The 20,657-nt window shown below is 44.7% G+C and overlaps 1 protein-coding gene across 2 annotated transcripts in view; it reads right to left on the bottom strand.

Moving 5' to 3' along the window:
• SLC22A23 (solute carrier family 22 member 23) overlaps positions 1 to 5,946 on the bottom strand; it is a 93,338-nt gene extending 87,392 nt beyond the window's left edge. For both annotated transcript variants that reach the window (XM_035126383.2, XM_035126384.2), the window contains exon 1: positions 4,695 to 5,946. In XM_035126383.2, the coding sequence (XP_034982274.1) occupies positions 4,695 to 5,270 (576 nt within the window). In that variant the 5' untranslated portion in view covers positions 5,271 to 5,946. The remainder of the gene's footprint in view (positions 1 to 4,694) is intronic.
• Positions 5,947 to 20,657: the final 14,711 nt, after the last annotated feature.

Here is a 20,657-nt window from a genome sequence, read left to right as displayed (position 1 = left end):
AGAAACTCAGATATGTAAGCTAATCACCTAATTGCACCTTAAACCTAGGTTATGGTCGCCACAACAGAATGTCTAGGCACCATTTCTTCCCTCCACCCCCCCCCCCCGGGGATGAGATTTATTATTGTTGTTATTATTACCTATCTATTAATTTCAACGAGTCTACTATGAGTATGACTTGGTTGGCTACAACCCTGTAATATGGATTCTGGACTACATGGAGCACTGGCCTGATCCAGCAGGCTCTTATGTTCTTACACCTGTGTACAGAGAGGTGACCAGTGATTTGATGGAGGTTTTCAGGGGATCCCTTGTAATAATTATAAGAGTCAATAAGGAACCATCTTTTTCTGCCATGACTGTGTTGGCAAGCACCGCATCTGTGATTTTTAATGGTTAACTTTAGCCAATGGAGACACTAGCATCATTAGTTGGATTAGCAAAGTGTTTAGCAGGATTAGCAGGAATGTTGCGTCTGCTAATTACGCCATTTGGAAACATTGTGGCTGTAACAGTATCAAGATGTCTTACTCAATACAGTACACACATTTTCACACACACACCCCTTTGTTTTAAAAGCCGGTATGATGGACCGTCCACACGCTTTAAAGGGAAGCTGAAACGGTTTTCAGCAATTGCCACCAGCCAGTGTAGGTGGCAAGAGAAAGCAAGACTGTAGTCACTTGATTACTGCATATCTAGTTCACAGCACAGTTAATCCGAACGCACAGTTTCCAGGAGGAATGAGTTTTGCTGAGCTTTGGGTGTTTGGGATTAAGGGAACTACCATGATGATGATGTAACAGTTTCATTTTACACTGCAGTTGTTTACTATAGTAGTGGGTAGGAAAGTACCCTCCAAGCCTATTATTAGGGCAAATGAGTCGTCTGCAAAGGCAAAGTGCGATCTGGCACCCACACTAATTAGTAAATATGGAAAATACAAGTGGGGATCTGCAACAAAATCTTGCAGGATGTCTCCAGCCTTGACAATAATGCCCATCTATCCTATAATTATTATTATTATTATTATTATTATTATTATTATTATTTATTTATTTATTTATACCCCACCCATCTGGCTGGGTTTCCCCAGCCACTCTGGGTGGCTTCCAACAGAAAAATAAAACACAATAAAAAATCCTACAACAGGAACCATGTAATGCTGTTCAGGGCTAGGAGCAGGCATTGGGGGGAGGGAGGAAGCAAGTTGGGAGAGAAGGGGAAAGCTTTCTTTCCCACCTTCCTGAAACTTCCATCTGCTGTGGAAGGACCAGGCACCAGCTATGACCCTGAAAAAATTGCTATAGAGGTCGGGTGAGGTTTCTGGAGACTCAAAATGAAAAAGGTGTCCTTTTCTTCAACCCCTTCTTGAAAGTGGCCATAATGTCATGGCATCCCTCAGAACCTAGTCCCCTCCTCCAGGATACTGTAAACTGTTAGGGGTTCAAGCAGGCCTCATTTCAACCCCACCCCCAAAACTAACACCTTCAATAGTTCGTGGTTCAGGCGCCCTCAACATTCTGTATGTCCTGAAAGTCACTCAGCATAGGTAGTCACTCAGCATAGGTCTTTGGCAAATACAAAAAGTAATGCACTTCCAAGGAGTTCTCCAAGTATGCAGAAGCTCCCATCTTGTTTTTGGACGAACCCCATTTTACTACATAGTGATAGATACAGAAGCAGCCAAGTTGGAGGGAATGATGCAGCTGATAATTCCAGTTTATTCACCTCAGAGCTTTGCAGCTGGTGGCCTTTATGAAACAGCAACCTGTTTAACATGCATTTAAATGAGAGAATAGGATATTTAATTCACAGTGTAATCCTGCACAAGTCTATTTATTAATAAGCCCCATAGAGTCCAGTGGGACATACTACCATCACAAGCATCATCTTACAGCCTCAGAGAGTTACAGAAGTCATTGAAAGAGACGTTATTGCTCATGGTGTGTAGAACATTAATCCTCATTCCAGCTCTGATAAACAGGTTTTTTGTATTGTTTTAGAAATGCTGCAACGCCTGTTTGACTCGGGTCAGTGTGGCGCAATGGTGTTTGACTACAACCTGGAAGACTAAGGTTTGAATTCCCACTCAGCCATGAAGCTCACTGGGTAACCTTGGGCTAGTCACTGTCTCTCAGCCTGACTTGCCTCACAAGGTTGTTGTGAAGAGAAAGTGAGGGGGGAGAACCATAAACACCACCTTGAACTCCTTGGGGGAGTCAAGTGGTATATAAATGTAAGAAATACAAAAGAAATACAAAAGAAATGTGTGCGTACTCTAGTCTAGAGGAGTTTTCACAGCCCCTAGCAATTTCAGATTATAGGCCTGATTTGCACACAACACTAAGCCATGGTTTAGTGTTAAATGCATAAGCTTCCCCCATCCTCACTCTGCCACAGCCACAAAGAGACGAAGTTTTCAGCTCCCTTTTAAACTAACTGTGGTTTCTTGTTATGTATAAAATAGAAATGATCCCCTGCGGCAGAAATTGGATCCCTCTTTCTCAGGCTGTGGGAATTTCTAGATGTTGACTGAGTAGTGAGAAAGAGTGGACGGCTGGAGTATGTTGTTGTCCGGAAACACCAAGCAGCAAGATGAGAGCATGATGGGAGGGAGCTAATGAGGTATTTTGAGGATTCTCCAGGATTATAGCCTCATCCCAGCTACTCTGAGAGACAACAGCAATTGGAGGAATTTTAAGAACTGGACAGTAGACAAAGGCCAAGGAATTTATAATTGGACATATTCAGACTGACACAAAGAGAGAAAAGGAAAATAATTAGAGCACCTCATTTGTAATCCCATGGAAAGTTAGATAAGGCATTAACATGCATAGTAATTGCTAAAAATGCAGCTGTTATCTTAATGATTAATACTGTATACCAACAGAAAGATAATCAGATGTTAATAAAAAATAAGAACTGCAGCAATATAAGAACTGGACAAAAAAACTGATCAAGGAGAAAGGAAAACCACTTTGATTAAATTGTATACATTTTGAATTGGAATTATTTTGATGTTAATTGGAATCTGTATAATTGACAAAACTGTGGTAATATTGGGTAAATATCGGGGATTTAATTTAAAAAGAAAGAAAGAAATGGTGGTTAGCGAAAGAAGCCAGGATCAGTAACCATAGTTTGAAGTTGACTATAGAGCAGTGAAACTAGATAACACTAACCACAGTTTATCCAGATTTGGGGAGAATGAGTTTTCATATTTAGCTGAAAATGGAAGTGAAAGCTTCCCATTTTCTTCACATGAGCACATCAGAAGATAAGGGAGTGGGAGTATAAGTGCACAAATCCAACGATGGTTTAGTGCTACATGCAAATATAGCTACGACCATAACTAGAAAAGAGCTACTCTAGCACCCCTCAAGCTTATCATACACTGTAGGTAGCAAGCTGTCTCAATAGAGTACAATCCTAAACAGATTTATTCATAAGAAAAACCTACTGGACTGAATTGCCTCACATTGTAAGCTAACCTTGTTCCGTCTTGCCTCCTGCTGGCAAATGCCTCAAGTCACATTACAGGGATGCTTTATTTGTTGTGAGTAATTCATTAGAGAAATATCATGGGTGTCAGCAACGGCCACAGCTCCTGACTGAGAAATGTACACAATGGAATCCACATCTAGACACACTTGTAGAGGCAGTGCAAAAGAATGTTTCAGTAGCATGTGATTCAGAGGGTAAGAGTACAGACACTTTATCACAGGGGGGGGGGCAACATTTACCCAACACAGTTGCTGTTCAAAAGCAGCATGTTGTAACCTCTTGTATTAAAATGGGAGTTGTAAAGAATCATGAAAACAGATGCAATATCTTATGGGCTGGATACAGTAAATATTAGGCTTGCTTTTTCTCTAGCTCAAGACCAGGCGACACCCCCTGAGATGTCCTTACTGAATGTCCATCACTGAATGCACTAGGGAAGGATATTCCTGCATTCCAACCCTTACAACTCACCCTTCAGAATAAGTTTATATCCATGGGTTCCACTTGATTCATGCTGCTGCTCAACCCCAACATCATCTCCAGCACACACTCACACACAGTATCAAAGAACTTCAATCCTCAACACAAGGAGATGAGCTGCAATGAAAGAAAGAGACCTGGCATCTCCTCAGAGGTCCCTTCCCTTTCATTGCTTCACATATTCATAGGCCAGTTTAGACGGCAGGGTTGGCCACAGAAGATACTGCCGAAATGCCTTCTCCCCAGGTAGCATAACATTCATAAGTCCTTCTCCCCAGCGCCACATGGTTATTTGGCATGCCCACCAGGGCTGGCATTTCGCTGCCAACAGAGGGGCTGGACTACATACTTTGCATGCTGTTGGACACTCATTGGCCCAAACATTGCCTCCTCCATGGAGAAGGCAACTTTTTGCAATCTAAACCAGGTGGCTTTGCACGGCAACCAACGCAACTCAGGGACTGAGACCTGGGTGAGCCCTGGCACAAAATGATCCCTGCACCAGATGACCTCTCCGGAGTCCTTCACAGCTCTACAACTGAAACTGTACCCTCTTGCCTCACTCCAGTGCACAGCTCAGATGTTGGACAAAGAGTCTGCATGCAGCAGGTGCCAGGTTCACTCCCAGTTAAAAGGGTCACAGGTACCAGGGCTGGGGCAAACAAACGTCTCAGTCCTGACCCAGCTGCTACATTATGAGTGCTTACCTTGCTGACTATGTTCTGCCGAAGGCCAGCCGAGATCCGGTGATACCTCTCGCTACAGTCACAGTAGCTGTCGTTCTTCCCCTCGGGGGTGGGCAGTTCTGGCGCCGCCAGCATCCCTCTGCTGTAGCTGCTGCTGTGGTTGTAGCTGGGGCTGGTGGCGAGGCCCCGAGCAGCAGCGGGCAGGTGCGGGTGCCCCGTCCAGTTGCCCTGCCCATCCGTGCCCTTGCACCAAGAGACAGGCTGCACCAAGAGGAAGCTGTCCGAGAACTGGCTGAAGCCGATGAACAGGGCCGGGATCCAGGTGAGCAGGATGAGGGTCTTCTGGTGCCCGCCGCCCATCCCGCCCAGGAGAGGCAGCACCGAGCCATCGTAATCCAAGAGCAGCGGGTTGCACGACCCGGAAGGAGGCGGAGGCGGAGGCAGGCTCTGGATCTCCGCCGCCAGACCCCCGGCAGGAGGGGCGGCCGTCGCCGCAGCCGCAGGGTCCGCCTCCCCAGCCGGCAAAGAGCCGTTCTCCTCGGGTAGCTGCCGCCCTCCTCCTCCGCCGCCCTCCTCTCGTCGCCGATCTATCGCCATCCGGAGAAGCTTACATAGAGAAGATCGGTGCTGTTGCTGCTGGTGGCGCCACCGCGCCGCGCGTACTGGCGACGGCTGAGATCCAAGGGCCGGCAACCCTGTCGCGATCGGCACGATCCGAGGAGGCGGCTTGCCCGTCAGGAGTCTCCGCCAACACGCACATAGGGGTCCAGTTCGCGATTAGGCGCGGAGACGGCGGCAGCAGTGGTGGTCTCTCCCGCCTTTGCCTCCCCGCGCGTCAAGGCGCGCCCATCCTCCGCCACTCCCAGCCCGCCTTTCTTCCCTCCCCAGAAAACCTTCGCGCGTCTCTGTCGACGTCCTCACTACCTACACACACACACACGCCGGCCACCAAGACTCTGCTGGGCGGCCTGGAGCCGAGGGTTATCCGAACTATTTTTTTTTAAAGGTCCCTTTCTGGTCACTGCGGCTGCCGCTTGCGGAGCACCGCGGAGGAACCCGGCGCCTGGCTCCTCGAGGGCTCTCGCCAGCCCCGGTCGCCGCACATGAGGCTCGTTCGGCCCTGGGGCTCGTTTTCCCCCTCGCCCGGCGAGGAGCGTCCGAAGGAGGCGAATCCCGTGCGCAGTGGCGGCGGCGGCGGCGCCTTGTCCTTCGTCGGTGGCGAGTCGCCTCAGCTCTCCTCAGGAGGCGGCCGGCTTCCCTTTCTCTGGAAAGGGGTGGAGTGAGTGGGGAGGCCTCACTCGTCTCGCCCTTTCTTCCAGCGCTCTCCTCGCAACCTGAAAGCCCAGCCCCCTGACCCACAGCCCGCCTACGGCTCCGCCTCTCCCTGAGGTAAAGGTAACGAGGGCTGCTCTACCGCAGCACCTGCTGCCGCTGCCGCGGGACTAACCAGACGCGACCACCCGGCTCCCCCTGCAGGGGACGCCCGGAACGGCCCCGCCCCCTCGACCCCTGAAGGAGCAAGCGGCGCGAATTGCGCCCCAGAAGTGGCGGAAAGCCTTGGCGTGAGCGCCCGGGAGGGCGGTTCGTGAGGGGACTTCTCAGGGGGCGGGGGGGAATAGGTCGTGTGGGTCTCAGCCAACACAAACCCTGCGTCTGTTTCCCCGCTGAGCGTCTCTGCTGCGTATGTCCCAGCCGGAGAACCGAGCGGAGTCTCCTGTGAGAATATAGAGAGGGGTTTTCTCCTGATTGTCTTAAACTGCAGTCCTGCGCACGCTCAGTGAACCTCGAGTAAATCCCATTGAATTCAGGACGTCTGAGAACAGACGTGAGCTGTCCTGCAGCACCCAGCCCTGTACCTTTGCACCAGCCTAGCTGCCTGCCTGCCTGCAGTGCCAACGTAATATTACCGCAGTGCAAGTGTAGCCTTTTGTTCTGTGGCTGAAGCTGTGCTGGTATCTCAGGTGCTTTCAAGTTAGAACGGGGCTGTGGATAGATTATAAGGGAAACCCAATGGAAATCAGAGGCATTCTGTTTGGTGTGTATCCTGATTGTCCTTTCTTAGATGAGCATTCCCCCCCCCAAAAAAGGCCCTGACATATTTGAATTAAGATATAACAACATGACTGCCTTGCACCATTCAGAGGCAAGGCACGGAAATGTGTGTTGTTGGATTTAAAAACAAATAAATAAATCCAAATCTAACTATCTGGTATCTTGGAGTCAGGTGCTATTTATGCAAGATGTACCTGTTCAGGGAGGCTTTTTAATGTTTAATAGATTATTGTGTTTTATTTTTCTGTTGGAAGCCGCCCAGAGTGGCTGGGGAAACCCAGCCAGATGGGCAGGGTATAAATAATATATATTTATTATTATTTTAATTATTATTATTATTATTATTATCATCATCATATGACCACATCTCTTTTTTTACAACGCTTTCTACTGTTATTTTCTGGGAAACTTCATCTCCTGTAAGGAAAATAATAAACCAGCAGATGCTCATTTGTGCTGCATCATATGTTTAAAGAGCTACTATAGCTGTATTGTTTGGGCTGCTGGAAGCAAAGCGTCTCAGTCCTGCTCAGGTGAGGAGCAAACTGAAGCAGGGGTGTAGCAATAGGGACCGATTCGCAAAGCATCACCACACACATGATAAACTGTCCACCAAAAGAAAAGGAGAAAGAAGGAGAGCTTCCATGACAGCAGTGAACATGCATACAAAACAGGCTTTTGTTTTTACTTCAAATTGATTTTCCATGGCAAAGGGAAATCTGTGTTAATTTCTTCTTTTTTAAGTACAAAGTGGCTTTTTGGTGACAATTATGTCATGTGAACAGTGGGAGAAACTTGTGTCCATGAGCAGGACTGATTCCACAGCAAACCTCTGACTTTAAGCCACTTTACTTCCAAGTGGACAGGCAGAGGATTGTGCTGTACAAATGTCACTGGCACTGCAATCCTACTTACTCAGAAGTAATTCCCACTGTAATAAGTGGAACTCGCTCTCAGGTAAGTCAGTGTGCATACTAGGATTGTGGCGCAGTCTGAGGTTTATTTTATCTGCACCAAACATTTTAATAACGTGGCTTTTCCCCAAAGAAGCCTGGGAAATGTAGTTTACTTAAACATACACAAAAGATACAATTCTCAGCACCCTTAACAACCCACAGTTCCCAGGATCTTGGGGGGAAGCTGTGTGCTTTAAATGTATAGTGTGGCTGTAGCCTGAGGCTCTGCTTTGGAAAACCAACCTTGGCAGGTGCACCTCACCCACTTCCTGCTGAAAGTTTATTAATTAACTGGTTGCGCCAGTTTTGAAAAGGTCAAGTGATCACCTAATTCCCGAACGCACTGGCCCCAAGTTTGTGCTACGTGTAAGATTGACTGGTTTTGCTGTTCCTCTTCTCCCCTTGTCCTTGTAAATTGGAGCTTGAGGCTTTCTTTCTTAGTGGTTGCTGTACCACTTTTAAGTAGCACCAGTTTTCTTAACGTAAGTCACATCAGAATCAGGTTTAGAATACATGTGCTGGTGATTGACTAACAGGAAATCTGTGTGAGGCTATAACCAGTGGTGCAGTTAGAAAGGTAGCAATTATGATGCTTTAGATAGTAACGTGTGCTTCATAGCTGTCAAGTTTTCACTTTTCTCGCGAGGAAGCCTTTTCAGCATAAGGGAATTTCCCTTTTAAAAAGGGAGAACTTGACAGCTATGGTGTGCTTCTTCACTAGCTAGCCAGGCAGCCCTGCTGTGCTTGGAGATTCCCCTCATTCTGCCTACTAGCATGGCCCTGGACCTCTGCTCCCCAAAGTTCAGCCATGATGGTATCCCTGACTGCTGCTGTTGTGGGTTGCCCCAACTCCTTTTTGGGGGGGGTGGTAGAAATTTCTGGAAAGGGGGTTAGTGCTGATGTTGCCACTCTCCCACCCACAACTTGTTGTCCCAAGTCTTCCCGAGGGGCATTTTGTGGCCACTTTCTAGAGTTTCATATAGCCAACTCTGTTCTTGGTGGACTTAACTCTGGGTCTAAGATAACTGATTTGGGAATGTTGGATTATCTGGGCTAGCCTATGTCTCCCCACCCCCTCTTTTTACTTGTCTTTGTTCTTGTATTCCGTCTATATCTCAACGTGTGCTTATTTCAAAACCCTTGTATCTCTTCTCTGAGTCTGATGTCCTCAGAGCTTATTTTTTACTTTGTTTTTGTTGCATGTTTAATGTTTCCCTGTGAACAGTTTATTTCTTTAAAAAAAGAAAAAGAAATATACAAAACCACATGCACAGGAGTCTAAAAAAGATTACAAATCATTATCAGGAAAAAAGGTTACTACAAACCCTGTTGCCAGCCTAGATTCTTGAGCATGCGACATATTTTCCGTTGCTAACATTCTGTCATTTTCTCTTTTATTTCTTGCTTTATGTTATGCGGGATCATAAGTTTTCAGTTTCACACCATGCATCTTGATACATAGACTTTGTTGAAATTTAACATGACTGCATAAGGCTATGACATTACTGGTAATGCCAGTACGACCTTGTATTGAGCCAGGATGCAGTTGTGATTCTGTAGCCCAGCCTTACCTTGTCCTTCACTCTGTGCTTGAAGTTGTTGACTGCTGGAGGATTTGTCAATATTGTACTTTTCTAGCACAGCAAATTTATGGAACCCATTTGTCTATGTGAGTCTAGCTCCCATTGCATTACGTTTCTACAGGGAGCATCTGTGGATAATAGGGGGATCCACACTGAAGAGGGATTGTGATGCTGACATGGTTAAGAGATTTGTGATGAATGTTGGCATACCTGTACCCGTCTCACACTTTGCACCTTATTACTTATTTCTGAGCCTTGTTCTCCACAATCATACAGGCCCAGCTGCAATGTCCAACTCCTATGCCCTTTTGTTATTGATGGCTAATTTCACTGTGGTGTCATAAGGGCCTATAGATGTGATCCTATCCTGCAGGTTTATTCCTTGAGGGAGGATATAATTAGGCTATGAAACTGTTTGTTTCAGCATGCCAACCCTCATAAAACAGTAGTAGGTGATTTGTTAGTGGGTGTATGTCAGTTCCTCTGCCGTTCCACTGCATCGGTTAAAACAAACAACCATAACCGAACCTTCAGCTCATATTTTATATGGCACATATATGCTACGTTGAGAGTCTGCATTCTCCTGGGACAGGTTATTACAATGTAAATGGAATTGGTTCGATCTCTCTACTCCATACAGCAAGACCAGACCATAGGAAGTAGCATGTCCCTTAAAACACAGAACCGCCAGAGGATTTGGTACAATGTATTTTTTTTTTTGTTTCTTGCAATGTTTCATTGTTTAGATTAACAAACAAAACAAAACAAAACTTTCAGGGAAGCTGAAAATAGAAACATGAGAATAACAATGAATTTCTTTTATATATAAAGAAGTTATTTAAAAGAGCGCAAGTACAAAAATAGCCTTGGAACAGAAACAAAGTAAAAGACTCCAGATCATAACAGTGCGTTCTTATGTACATTTTCGCAGGAGCATTGGTGTCAGCAGCATTCTGCCCCCCCCCCCCCGGAGATGGAAGAGGAAGTAATTACTACCAAAAAACAAGCATACAGTACTGTACATAGTGTTGTGAGTTTTTTTGGGGGGGGGGGAGTAGACTGTATGCTGAGACCCTTCTAATCCCTGGATCCAGCAAGTGTTAAAATATAAGGAAGGATTCAACTTCCTGGAATAGCCAGGCTAGCTTCCTGGTGAGGTGATAGCCTAGGTAATGGGCCATTAAGGGAACAAAGGAAGTGGATCTATGCCAGATAATAAATGGGCTCCCTCAAATGATTTGGTAGTTAGAAAAACCACCAGAGTGGAGAGTTTGAGTTATGTGAGCCAGCAGGCTAGAAGCGAGAAAGACAGAGTAATGCCTGATCTCTGCTTTGAATCCAGGCAGAAGCAATATCCTCTTGGGGTGTTAGTGCTGTGAACCCCTCCATCATAGGCTCAAGTTGTATATATGTGTTAATACACCATATATCCTAAAGACACCTCTGCTGTACCTCATTCCAATGGAAGCACGAACCCTGGGTAAGCGCCTGGAACCCCTGTAATCTTGCACCACACAGAGATTGGGGTGGCGTGCAACAATATGTTACTAGCAGCAGAGAACTGGTCCGTCATGTTCAGGTGGATCTGGTGATTGATCGGCCATGGGGCCTGGCTGCTGAGAAGCTAATATTGCAGGCGTAGCTCTACAATGTTTCTCAACAGGTATGAACAGCTGTTCATCCATAGACTTGGCATCTAGACAATCTTGTTCCATCAGCAGCTGAAAGGCTCAGTTCTTTTGACCTGTTATCAGTTGCATTGCTGCAACAATAAGCTTCACAGCCACCCCTCCCCAATTTCCCTAAAGTGCACACACCCACATCCCAGGATAAACAACACAGGGCTAAACTTCAGAGCTGGCATACACTACTCTCACTTCTTCCCAGTAAAATGGGTACAATAGTATGGGGTTACTTTGCATGGCTGGTGTAGCCCATGCTCTCTGAGCCACAGCTTCTGCCCCGGCAATATGAGTATAATGGGGATGGGTTTTAACTGCATTGGCAATGGTGAGGGGAGCAAATTCTTTTGGGGCTGAAATAAGCTCAGAGTTAAAAAAAAATCACAACCTCCCATTTATGGTGGGGGGTGGGATGCCCTATTTTGAATAAACGACTGCAGAGAGGAGACACTGTTTTAGGTCCCATTTGTTCTGATTCACACTTATTCCGAAATATTGTAAGAGAGGGATGATGACACTGAAACAATATTTTGTTTTACAAAATATCACAGAGGACAATATTTTTGACTCGAATACTTTATCCAACTTATTTCCTTTTTCACCCTAGAAAAACAGATGAAACTATTCCCACACAAAATCCTCTGAAAGTAAAACTCTTTTAGATTAATTACACATGCATAAAACATAAGAACTGTAATTTCTTTCCCGCAAACAAAAGTGCTATCCAATAGAGCATTGTGGTTAAGAAATCAATCTTTCAAAAATCAATGTTAAAAGTTCAACCTTCATCTCGTTCTTTATGCATCAAAATGTAAACTCTTAGATCACGATAAATTATCTAACACAATTGTGAACTTTGCTGCATGGCATTACATCTACAGTACAGGCATTTGCGAAGCAGAACAAAATGTCTTAGCAACTTGTGTGTCAGTTAAGTATACAAATCGAAATGAAGAGAAAATTAGTCCAACTGAAGCCAAAGAGTTTGGGGCTCACAACTGTGAGCTAGTGTGCATATAGTGTTGCCTGCTTCCATCACCCTGCATCAAAAGTGGTTAAAGTTTAGACTTTACTTACAATTGGTATCATGAGCTAGCAGATCATTTGGTTATCAGTGTAAAGATCTGTCTGTTCCCCATTAGTAATGATAAGAGGCAACATAGTTTGAATATCGCTGGTGAAATCAATAGATGTATTATGACATCAAGCTGAACTCTGGTTTGTGTTAATCATGATTTGAGCTTCCAAATGTACAAAAGCCATCCATACCGGTAGTTGCAAAGTACTTCTCTACTTTTGATTTACATCCTCTCAGCACTAAGTTTTACAAGGTTGTAAACTGGCAATGTAATAAAAGCCATAACTATGGTTTGTCAATTTCCTGTGTGATCCTATACATGTCTGTTCAAAACTATGACCCTTTGAGCTCAGTGGGAGTTTCTCCCAGGTAAGTGAATGTAGGATTGTAGACATTGTAGACAGCAAACCACCATTGGCAGAAACCATGTTTTGCAAACCCACTTCATACTATGATTTTGGATTATAGTTTGCCCACCACTCCCAGTCATCATGCCAAATCATGTCAGTCGTCATGTTAAATCAGAGGTCACTAGCATGGCATCCATGTATGCCAGTGGTCCTGCTGGTACCTGCTATGGCATGTGCAAAAGGTCTCAGTAAATATCTCCCCATAAATACACAATACATGAGAGGCTGTTGGCTCTTCCTGCTCCATTCCTGTTTATGGTGGCTAAGCCTCTCCTGCTTTAAACACATCCCTTTAAACAAACCCAAATTTCATTGCATGAGCCTGAGTGAGTGAGTGAGTGAGTGAGGTTACAGGGAACCAGGCAGAGGGCCTTCTCGGTAGTGGCACCCGCCCTGTGGAACGCTCTCCCAGGAGATGTCAAGGCAATAAGCAACTATTTTACTTTTAAAAGACAACTGAAGGCGGCCCTGTTTAGGGAAGTTTTTAATGTCTGAAGCTGTATTGTTTTTAATATTCGGTTGGAAGGTGCCCAGAGTGGCTGGGGAAACCCAGCCAGATGGGCGGGGTATAAATATATTATTATTATTATTATTATTATTATTATTATTATTATTATTATTATTAACCTGCTGAAATTTTGTTCAGTTCCTGCCACCATCACAGACAGTGTGCCAAACATATGTAAGGCTATGCAGGCTTCAATGAAACTTAGCTACAGTTGCTTTTGTAAATCTCATTAAATAAGATAAATGGTGGTAGTTTACATTCCTTTTCAAAAGCAGACCTTGGGGAAGATTTCATATTTTCAGGTGAAACATTTCACAAGGAATTTTTTCTGAGTGATCTGTAGGATACTTGTGCAGTGGACATTTATAAGCTTCTTCCAATTCCTCAGGCTCCAGCATTTTTAATTTTTTTTAAGGACTCAACAGAATATAAAGCAACTGCACTTTGTTCCTTTGAATCTTTGCTCTAATTCATTTGAAGTTGCTTCAGAAGCATTCTTTCTGAATTAATATTCTGGTTCATTTTCAGGGGTAGTAGCAGAACATGACTTCTCAGGCTCAGACATCTCATCATGAAAACTGCTATTTCTTACTTCTTTTCTTTGGAAATTGTGCCAAAGTCCCAAATAACGTCTGCTGCAAGACATGTTTCCTGTAGAATTTTGGGCCATCAATCTGTGAGTTGTTTTAGTTCTTCAACAATACCAGCAGTGCTAGTTTACTCTGATTTGAGAAATATTCCTCTGGCTTGTAAAAGTTTGTATCTGTCATATATAATGCTTGAAAGAACTTTGGACCAGAACTTAGACAATAAAAGGTTTGAAAATTAACTTTTCGGTGCTTACATTTGTTATCAGTGGCAACCAATCCAGTGTTTTCTCTAGTGTGTCCACAAAACCTCAACTTTGCCAAGGTCCTACCTTATTTGCAGGTAATAGCAGCCCATGTGGTGGGTGGGGCCAGCCTCCTGACATCAGCTGAAGCAATGCTTATCTCAGGAGGTTGGGCTCACCATCACATGGACTACTGTTTCTTGTGATTAAGATTAGTGTGTCAAATTTAATTCAAAAGCATGCTCTAATGCTTCCAGAATACCTGGAAGACTGTGTTAGTGGATAGACAGCTTTAGCATGTGTGTTCTTCTAGCATGTGTCAGACTGAGAATGGAAAGAGCCACATACCTTATCTGTTACAATCTTCCAACACACAGGGCCAGGACTGAAAAACACAAAATGTCAGCTCACGAAGGCTACTGCAGTAATAACTCCCAGAAGATTTAGTGAATGGGAAGCACATGGAGCATACACAGCAAATTAGTTTTTTGACACGAACACCTTTTATTTCCCCTGATGTATTGAAGCCATTATCAAATCCTTGACCTCTACAGTTGTCAAGAGGAATGCCTTGATGTGCCAACCTTTCAGTTAGCATTTCAGCTTCCCACTTTTTCTATAAAAAACAACAACCCCAAAAGTTTATGAACTCAGAAACCTTTATTAATATTAAATGTACCATTGTATTAATTACAAATTGCAGTATCAACTCACATTTCTCCTGTTGGGAGACATCAGCAGTAGGATAAGCTTGTGTGTGTATGTGTGCCCTTTTCATTCTCTGCAAGGATGGCCTTCTGCACATTGTTGCCACATAAGTCAATCAACTCATTGTGACTCCCCCATGAGTGATAAGCAGCCTGTCCTCACATTGTCCTGCCCTCCTTTTGCTTCTGCTTCACTTTAGCCAAATGATTGCAAAGTGATGCTGTCAAACGAGCTTTGAACGAAAGGTTCAAAGAAAGATGCCATTGTGTGGGCTGCCAACCAAATTATTATCTCCTTGGAATGCAAAGCCTCTTGAAGCAAGATCTAAACATCTAGCCATCTTTCCGCTATTTCTTTTACCTTGTAGTATATGTTAATTTATGTTTTTTACTCTCACCGTCTACTCCATGCCCACCCAGCAGCGATTGCAGCGATTCCTTTCGTTGGCAGCAATGAGTGTTATGCTCTGTGCTCTTTCCATATTCACAGGAAGCTGCCTTGAATTGAGTTGAACCCCAGGCCCAGCTAGATCGGTATTGTCCACACTGGTTGGCAACATCTCTCCAGTGGTTCAGATAGAAGACATGTTCAGCCCTACCTGAAGGTACCACACATTGAACCTGGGACCTTCTGAATTCAAAGCACACGCTCTGCCACTGAACTATGGCCCTTCTGCAGGTTCAGGTATTTTTATTATTTAGATTGCAGCATTTCCCCTGTAATAAGCAAAAATCTGCTCTTATTCCCTTATGGGGTACACAAGAGCCCTTATTAGGTTCTCCATCGGTCAGAGAATATAACAGAGGCCAACCAGAGAATTTTGAGAAGCAAAGCCTTTATTTTTGTTGTTGCAACAGGGTCCTTCCCCTCACACAAGAGATCAAGGAAGGAACCCAGAACAAAAGAGAACCTCCACTTTTATCAGTTTTCCCATCACCAAGAAACACCCCCAAAATACATCATTCCTACATCACAGCTACGTAATCAATACCTCCCCAAAAGGGAGGGTTCAAGGTAGAAAGCTGAGCAACTTTGACACCTCTCCTAGTCCTCCTCTTACCCCTCCCAGGTGTGAATTCCTAAACACAAAGAGAAATTAACAGTTTCTTAAAAGTTGATCACTATCTTTTGTTCAGAGTCTTCCATTGTGAATGAGATGGCTAGTAGTCTGGCACCATTGATGGGGAAATGTCCAGTTGGCAGAGCCTCCGGCTTACAGGATTATGGCTCCCAAGTTGATAGTCATGTGGAAATGTGTGTGTGATTCTGGTCAGAGAGAGTCAAAATGGTGTCAGTCAGACCTGTCTTCCTGTGCTGTTTCAGACATGTGCCTGTACATTCATGTACATGTTTATGAACATATATATATATATATATATATATATATATATATATATATATATATATATATACACACATACATACACACACACACACACACACACATACATATATATATATATATATATATATATATATATATATATATATATATATAACCTTGAAATTTACAACACCCCCCACACTTGGTAAATACCCTTCATTTTTTTTGCCAGCACACTACTAGGAGAAGGAGGGGGGGAGGGAATAAACACAATGCTCAAAGGCCACACACTAAAACCATGTGATTACTTTATAACTTCTTTTGGAGAGGGGGCACTGTGGTCTAAACCTCTTGGGCTTGCTGATTGGAAGGTTGGCGGTTCAAATTCCTGCAACAGGGTGAGCTCCCGTTGCTCTGTCCCAGCTTTTGCCAACGTAGCAGTTCAATTCAAAAGCACACCAGTGCAAGTAGACGCATAGGCACCACTGCGGCAGGAAGGTAAATGGCGTTTCCTTGTGCTCTAGCTTCTGTCACTGTGTCCCGTTGTGCCAGAAATGGTTTAGTCATGCTGGCCACATGACTCGGAAAGTAGTCTGTGGACAAACGCCAGATCCCTGTTGGATCACCTGTGTTTTCTTCCTCCCTTCCCCCCTGCCTCTGGATGTGTGCCTCCTGGCTCCAACTTTGGAGATATTCAGAAGGCAGTTAAAAAGAAGCTTTTTTTTATCCAGACTTTTAGAAAGATTTGATCACTGTTCATCCTCTGTTAATGATTTTACTGGCTGCACCATTGGTGTTTCCGAAGTGATTCATTATTTATGTACTGCATTTTACTTTTTTATTGTGATCTAAGCTGCCCTAGGACCTTTTGTGAAGGGTAGGTGATAAACGTATCTCATAATCATCATATGACTTTCTCCTGTGCTTTTAACAGCAGCCGCACTCGCTGCAAATTGACTGCTGAAACTTCCCCCACCACTTGTTTCTACGGGGGGGGGGGGGGCTCCTAAATTGCTGTGTCACGATTAGGTTATCATTAAAGGCACAGGAGTAGTTCCTTAAAAAATGAAGCTGCCATACACTTTGTGGTCTACTAGATAATATGAATATCTAAGTGTTTAATGCCTATCAGCCCATCACCCATTCCCACCCACCACCACCCCCCGCCACCCTCTGAATATACATAAGGGTCTGACACTTCTGTTTCAATGTATCTGAAGAAGTGTGCATGCACACGAAAGCTCATACCAAAATAAAAACTTAGTTGGTCTTTAAGGTGCTTCTGAAGGAATTTTTTTTTATTTAACCATAAACTGGTTACGCCTGCAAGCTGGCATGTGAACTCTGGGATATCTAATAAAACAGGGCAGTTCGGACAGGTAATTCAGGACAGTGTGGAAAGAGAAAGGATTCTGGGTTTATGGTGGATTACAGTACTTATATACACATACAGTATATTTCTATGTTTTTAATATATATTTTTAAGACACATTTGCAAACTGGAGAAACTGTCGTGGGCACCGCATATACACAACAATTTTAAAAATAAATGTTGGCAGCTATGGATTTCATTAGACAAATGGAGTTTCACCCCCAATGTGCATGTTGCAAAGGCCATTTGCAAGACTTCTTGAGCTTTGCAGAGACAACTTATAAGAGTCAATTATTCCTACCCGGAGAGCTGTACTTTTTATACAGAAATAAGCAGGCAAAGCCTTTCATAACATGGCACTGAATAATGACCACTGACTCATTCATTGCAAATCAAAGTGATGTTAAGAGGGTGGCTACAGGGTCTAGTTTAGAAGTTGGCAGCTCCTGGGATTTCCTTCAGCATGCTTGTCACTGCTCTTTTAACTATTTGCAAAAGGGGGGGGGGGAATCACTATATAGATCACTCAGCATAATACACTTCCTTATTTCAGCAAATCCTCTACAGAATTTCCACTGTTTTCCTCCCAGAATTGCTCCCATTTTACAGATAGGGGTTCAGTTCCTTTCTTTACCAAATTGTACAACAAAGGAGAAATCAAGAGGTGAGACTTTTCCTGGCAGGGAAACGCAGTGATGAGAAAAGCTTCATTCTGCCCCACACCCCACCCCACCCCACTGCTGCTGTTAAAAGCTTCCTGAGTTTCAGCAGTCTGAGAAGAAATATTGGTGGCAGTCGGAGAAGCTGCAGCTCTGTTCTCCTCATTCCCAAATTCCCCCTGGTCCCCCTCCACCCCTCCAACCCCCCCCCTTGCTGCTTGTTATCAGACATTCTGCTAATGTTACTAACTTCCAGCCTGAAGTCCTTTGGGGCTGCTGCTGCTGCTGCAGGAAAAGTAATAGTATGCATCATCTGTCAAAATTTAGTTTTTCATCACCCCACTCTGATAACACTGTGTTTCTACCCATAGGAAGAGGGAAATGCATCAAAGGTCTTGGATGAATGAGAAAGTGCTGCAGTATAACCTATTTTATGCCAGCCAGGAAAATACAATGCCAATCCCTGCCTCCCAGTCCAAATCGTTCAGCCTTTGAATGGTTAGTGCTACCCAGCAACCCAGGACAGGAGAGCCTCCTGATTGGCTGCAGCAAGAAGAGCCCTGCTTTGTGTCTGCATGCGCTCGGAGACCAGCCAGAGCTCAGCGTCCTAATCTGTATGGGAAGCGGATTGCCACACTCATTCATTTCCCTTACAACCTTGCTAAATCACACATCGGGCATGCCTAGCTCTGACACTGCCCTGCTGTGCAGAAACTTGAGCAAAGCAGCAGATGTGTCATGTGCATAATTTCTTACCTGCGCCGTGCCCTGAATATGACAGGAGCTGCCTCCTTCTTCTCCTTCTCCTCCTGTGCCAGTTTTGTTCAGCAGTTTAAGGTTGAGAAATCTGGAGAAGATGGCACTGCAGTTTCATGCTGCAGTGAACTATGGTGGCACTACGAAACTGGGATTCCCGGGGGAGTTGGCAGGTTCGAATAAAAATAAAAATCACCTTTGGGTGGTTAGCTGAGTAAAGGCTTCAATGTATTAGGGGCTGGTCTATGTTCTAGTCCAATCAATCAATCAATCAATCAAAATAAGGGGTGGCGGTGGCTGGGGATTAAAAACTTCCTAAAAAATGTAAGGCATGTTCACATACAGTATTACTAGGATCAGCAACTGCGAGACCCTGGGCCAAATTTCTTATTTGGCCCCCTAAATGCATTAGCAGAAATAAAATGGGTTGGAAGAGTTGCCTCTATGGAAATGGGATTTAGCAGATTCATTTTTAAGGGCAGGGCTGTTTAACTCTCCCTCCCTCCCTCCCTCCCTCCCTCCTCTTGCCCTCCCTTCCAACCTATGCGAAACTAGCTGCTAATAGGGGCAGATATCAATTTACCCCAAGTCAAAATAACCCCAACCTTTGCAACCTGATGAAGGAATGCCTCAATATGTTAGGTTCCTGTGCCTTTATCCTTGCAATCACAAGCAGAAATTTAATTAGATGAGCCTTTGCACTTCGGGACCCAGGTGGCGCTGTGGGTTAAACCACAGAGTCTAGGGCTTGCTGATCAGAAGGTCGGTGGTTCGAATCCCTGCAACGGGGTGAGCTCCCATTGTCCCAGCTCCTGCCCACCTAGCAGTTCGAAAGCACATCAAAGTGCAAGTAGATAAATAGGGACCACTCCGGCGGGAAGGTAAACGGCGTTTCCGTGCGCTGCTCTGGTTCACCAGAAGCAGCTTTGTCATGCTGGCCACATGACCCGGAAGTCGGCGGACAAACACTGGCTCCCTCGGCCTATAGAGCGAGATGAGTGCCGCAACCCCAGAGTCGGACACGACTGGACCTGATGGTCAGGGGCCCCTTTACCTTTACCTTAGCATTGCACTTCACATTATGGCCATCTCATCTAAGAAGCACTATAAAGTTGGAAGTGATCTTGGCAGGCCATTGAGCATTGGACCTGAAAAGACCTAGCACATCCCTCACAGAGTCCCACTTTGTCAGTATTGCAAACCTGTTCAGTCCTTTGGCAGCTCAGTATTCTTCTGCAACCTGAACACCTATCTTCCCATCTCTTTACCGCAGTGGATTAGAGGATAAGCTGTCAGTGGAAAGTTGAGGCAGAGTGGATTGAAAAAGGTTTTGCTGAGGAAGGAAGGCTCGAAGATGTATTTGAAGGGCATTGTGTGTGTGTTTTAAGCAGGGTTGTTGTTGTTGTTGTTGTTGTTGTTGTTGTTGTTGTTGTTGTTTAGACTACAGGGCTTGAAAAGCTGCTTGTTGGGAGTTTGTGAAGAGCTATGGCAGGACTCAGCAAGCCCTTTAAACCTTCTCACCACCCCACCGCGTGGGTCAACCCTGACAGCTGTCAGTAACCTCAGATGACTGACAGGTAGGCCACCCTGCCCATCTTTCAAAGTTGGCCCGCAGTGTGATAAAGATCCACCCAGCCAGGCCAAAAAAATTCTCCACTCCTGCTATACAGTATAGTTTTTATACATGACAGCAAGGTTAGCAAGACAGGGGTTCCTCTGGGCCAGTCCTGCAATGTAGCTAAGGTGGGGGTGAACTCTTCCAGGCGGCACCTTGGAGCCCTCTTCTCAGTGTGACTTCAGTCCTGCTTTCTGCAGGGAACATCCATGTGATTGAGTTCCCTATGGTGAACTTTCAGACATATCTCTACTTCCCCCGTACCTGATGCCATGTATGGCATCAGTTATAGAGCAGTAGTTTGAGGGAAATGTGTTGCAGATAGATTGGGACTATACTGGGCCAAATTTGGTCCGTGAGCTGGAAGCACTGCACCTTGTTCTGTTCTCACTCACTGTCTGGGACAATTTCCCTTTGTTCTCGGGAGGGATCACCTGGATCACCAGCCT

Source organism: Zootoca vivipara, chromosome 8 (assembly GCF_963506605.1).
Source record: "Zootoca vivipara chromosome 8, rZooViv1.1, whole genome shotgun sequence".
Taxonomy (NCBI): Eukaryota; Metazoa; Chordata; class Lepidosauria; order Squamata; family Lacertidae; genus Zootoca; species Zootoca vivipara.
The sequence above is the reverse complement of the archived record's forward strand: the minus strand, read 5'-3'. Positions and strand labels throughout refer to the sequence as shown.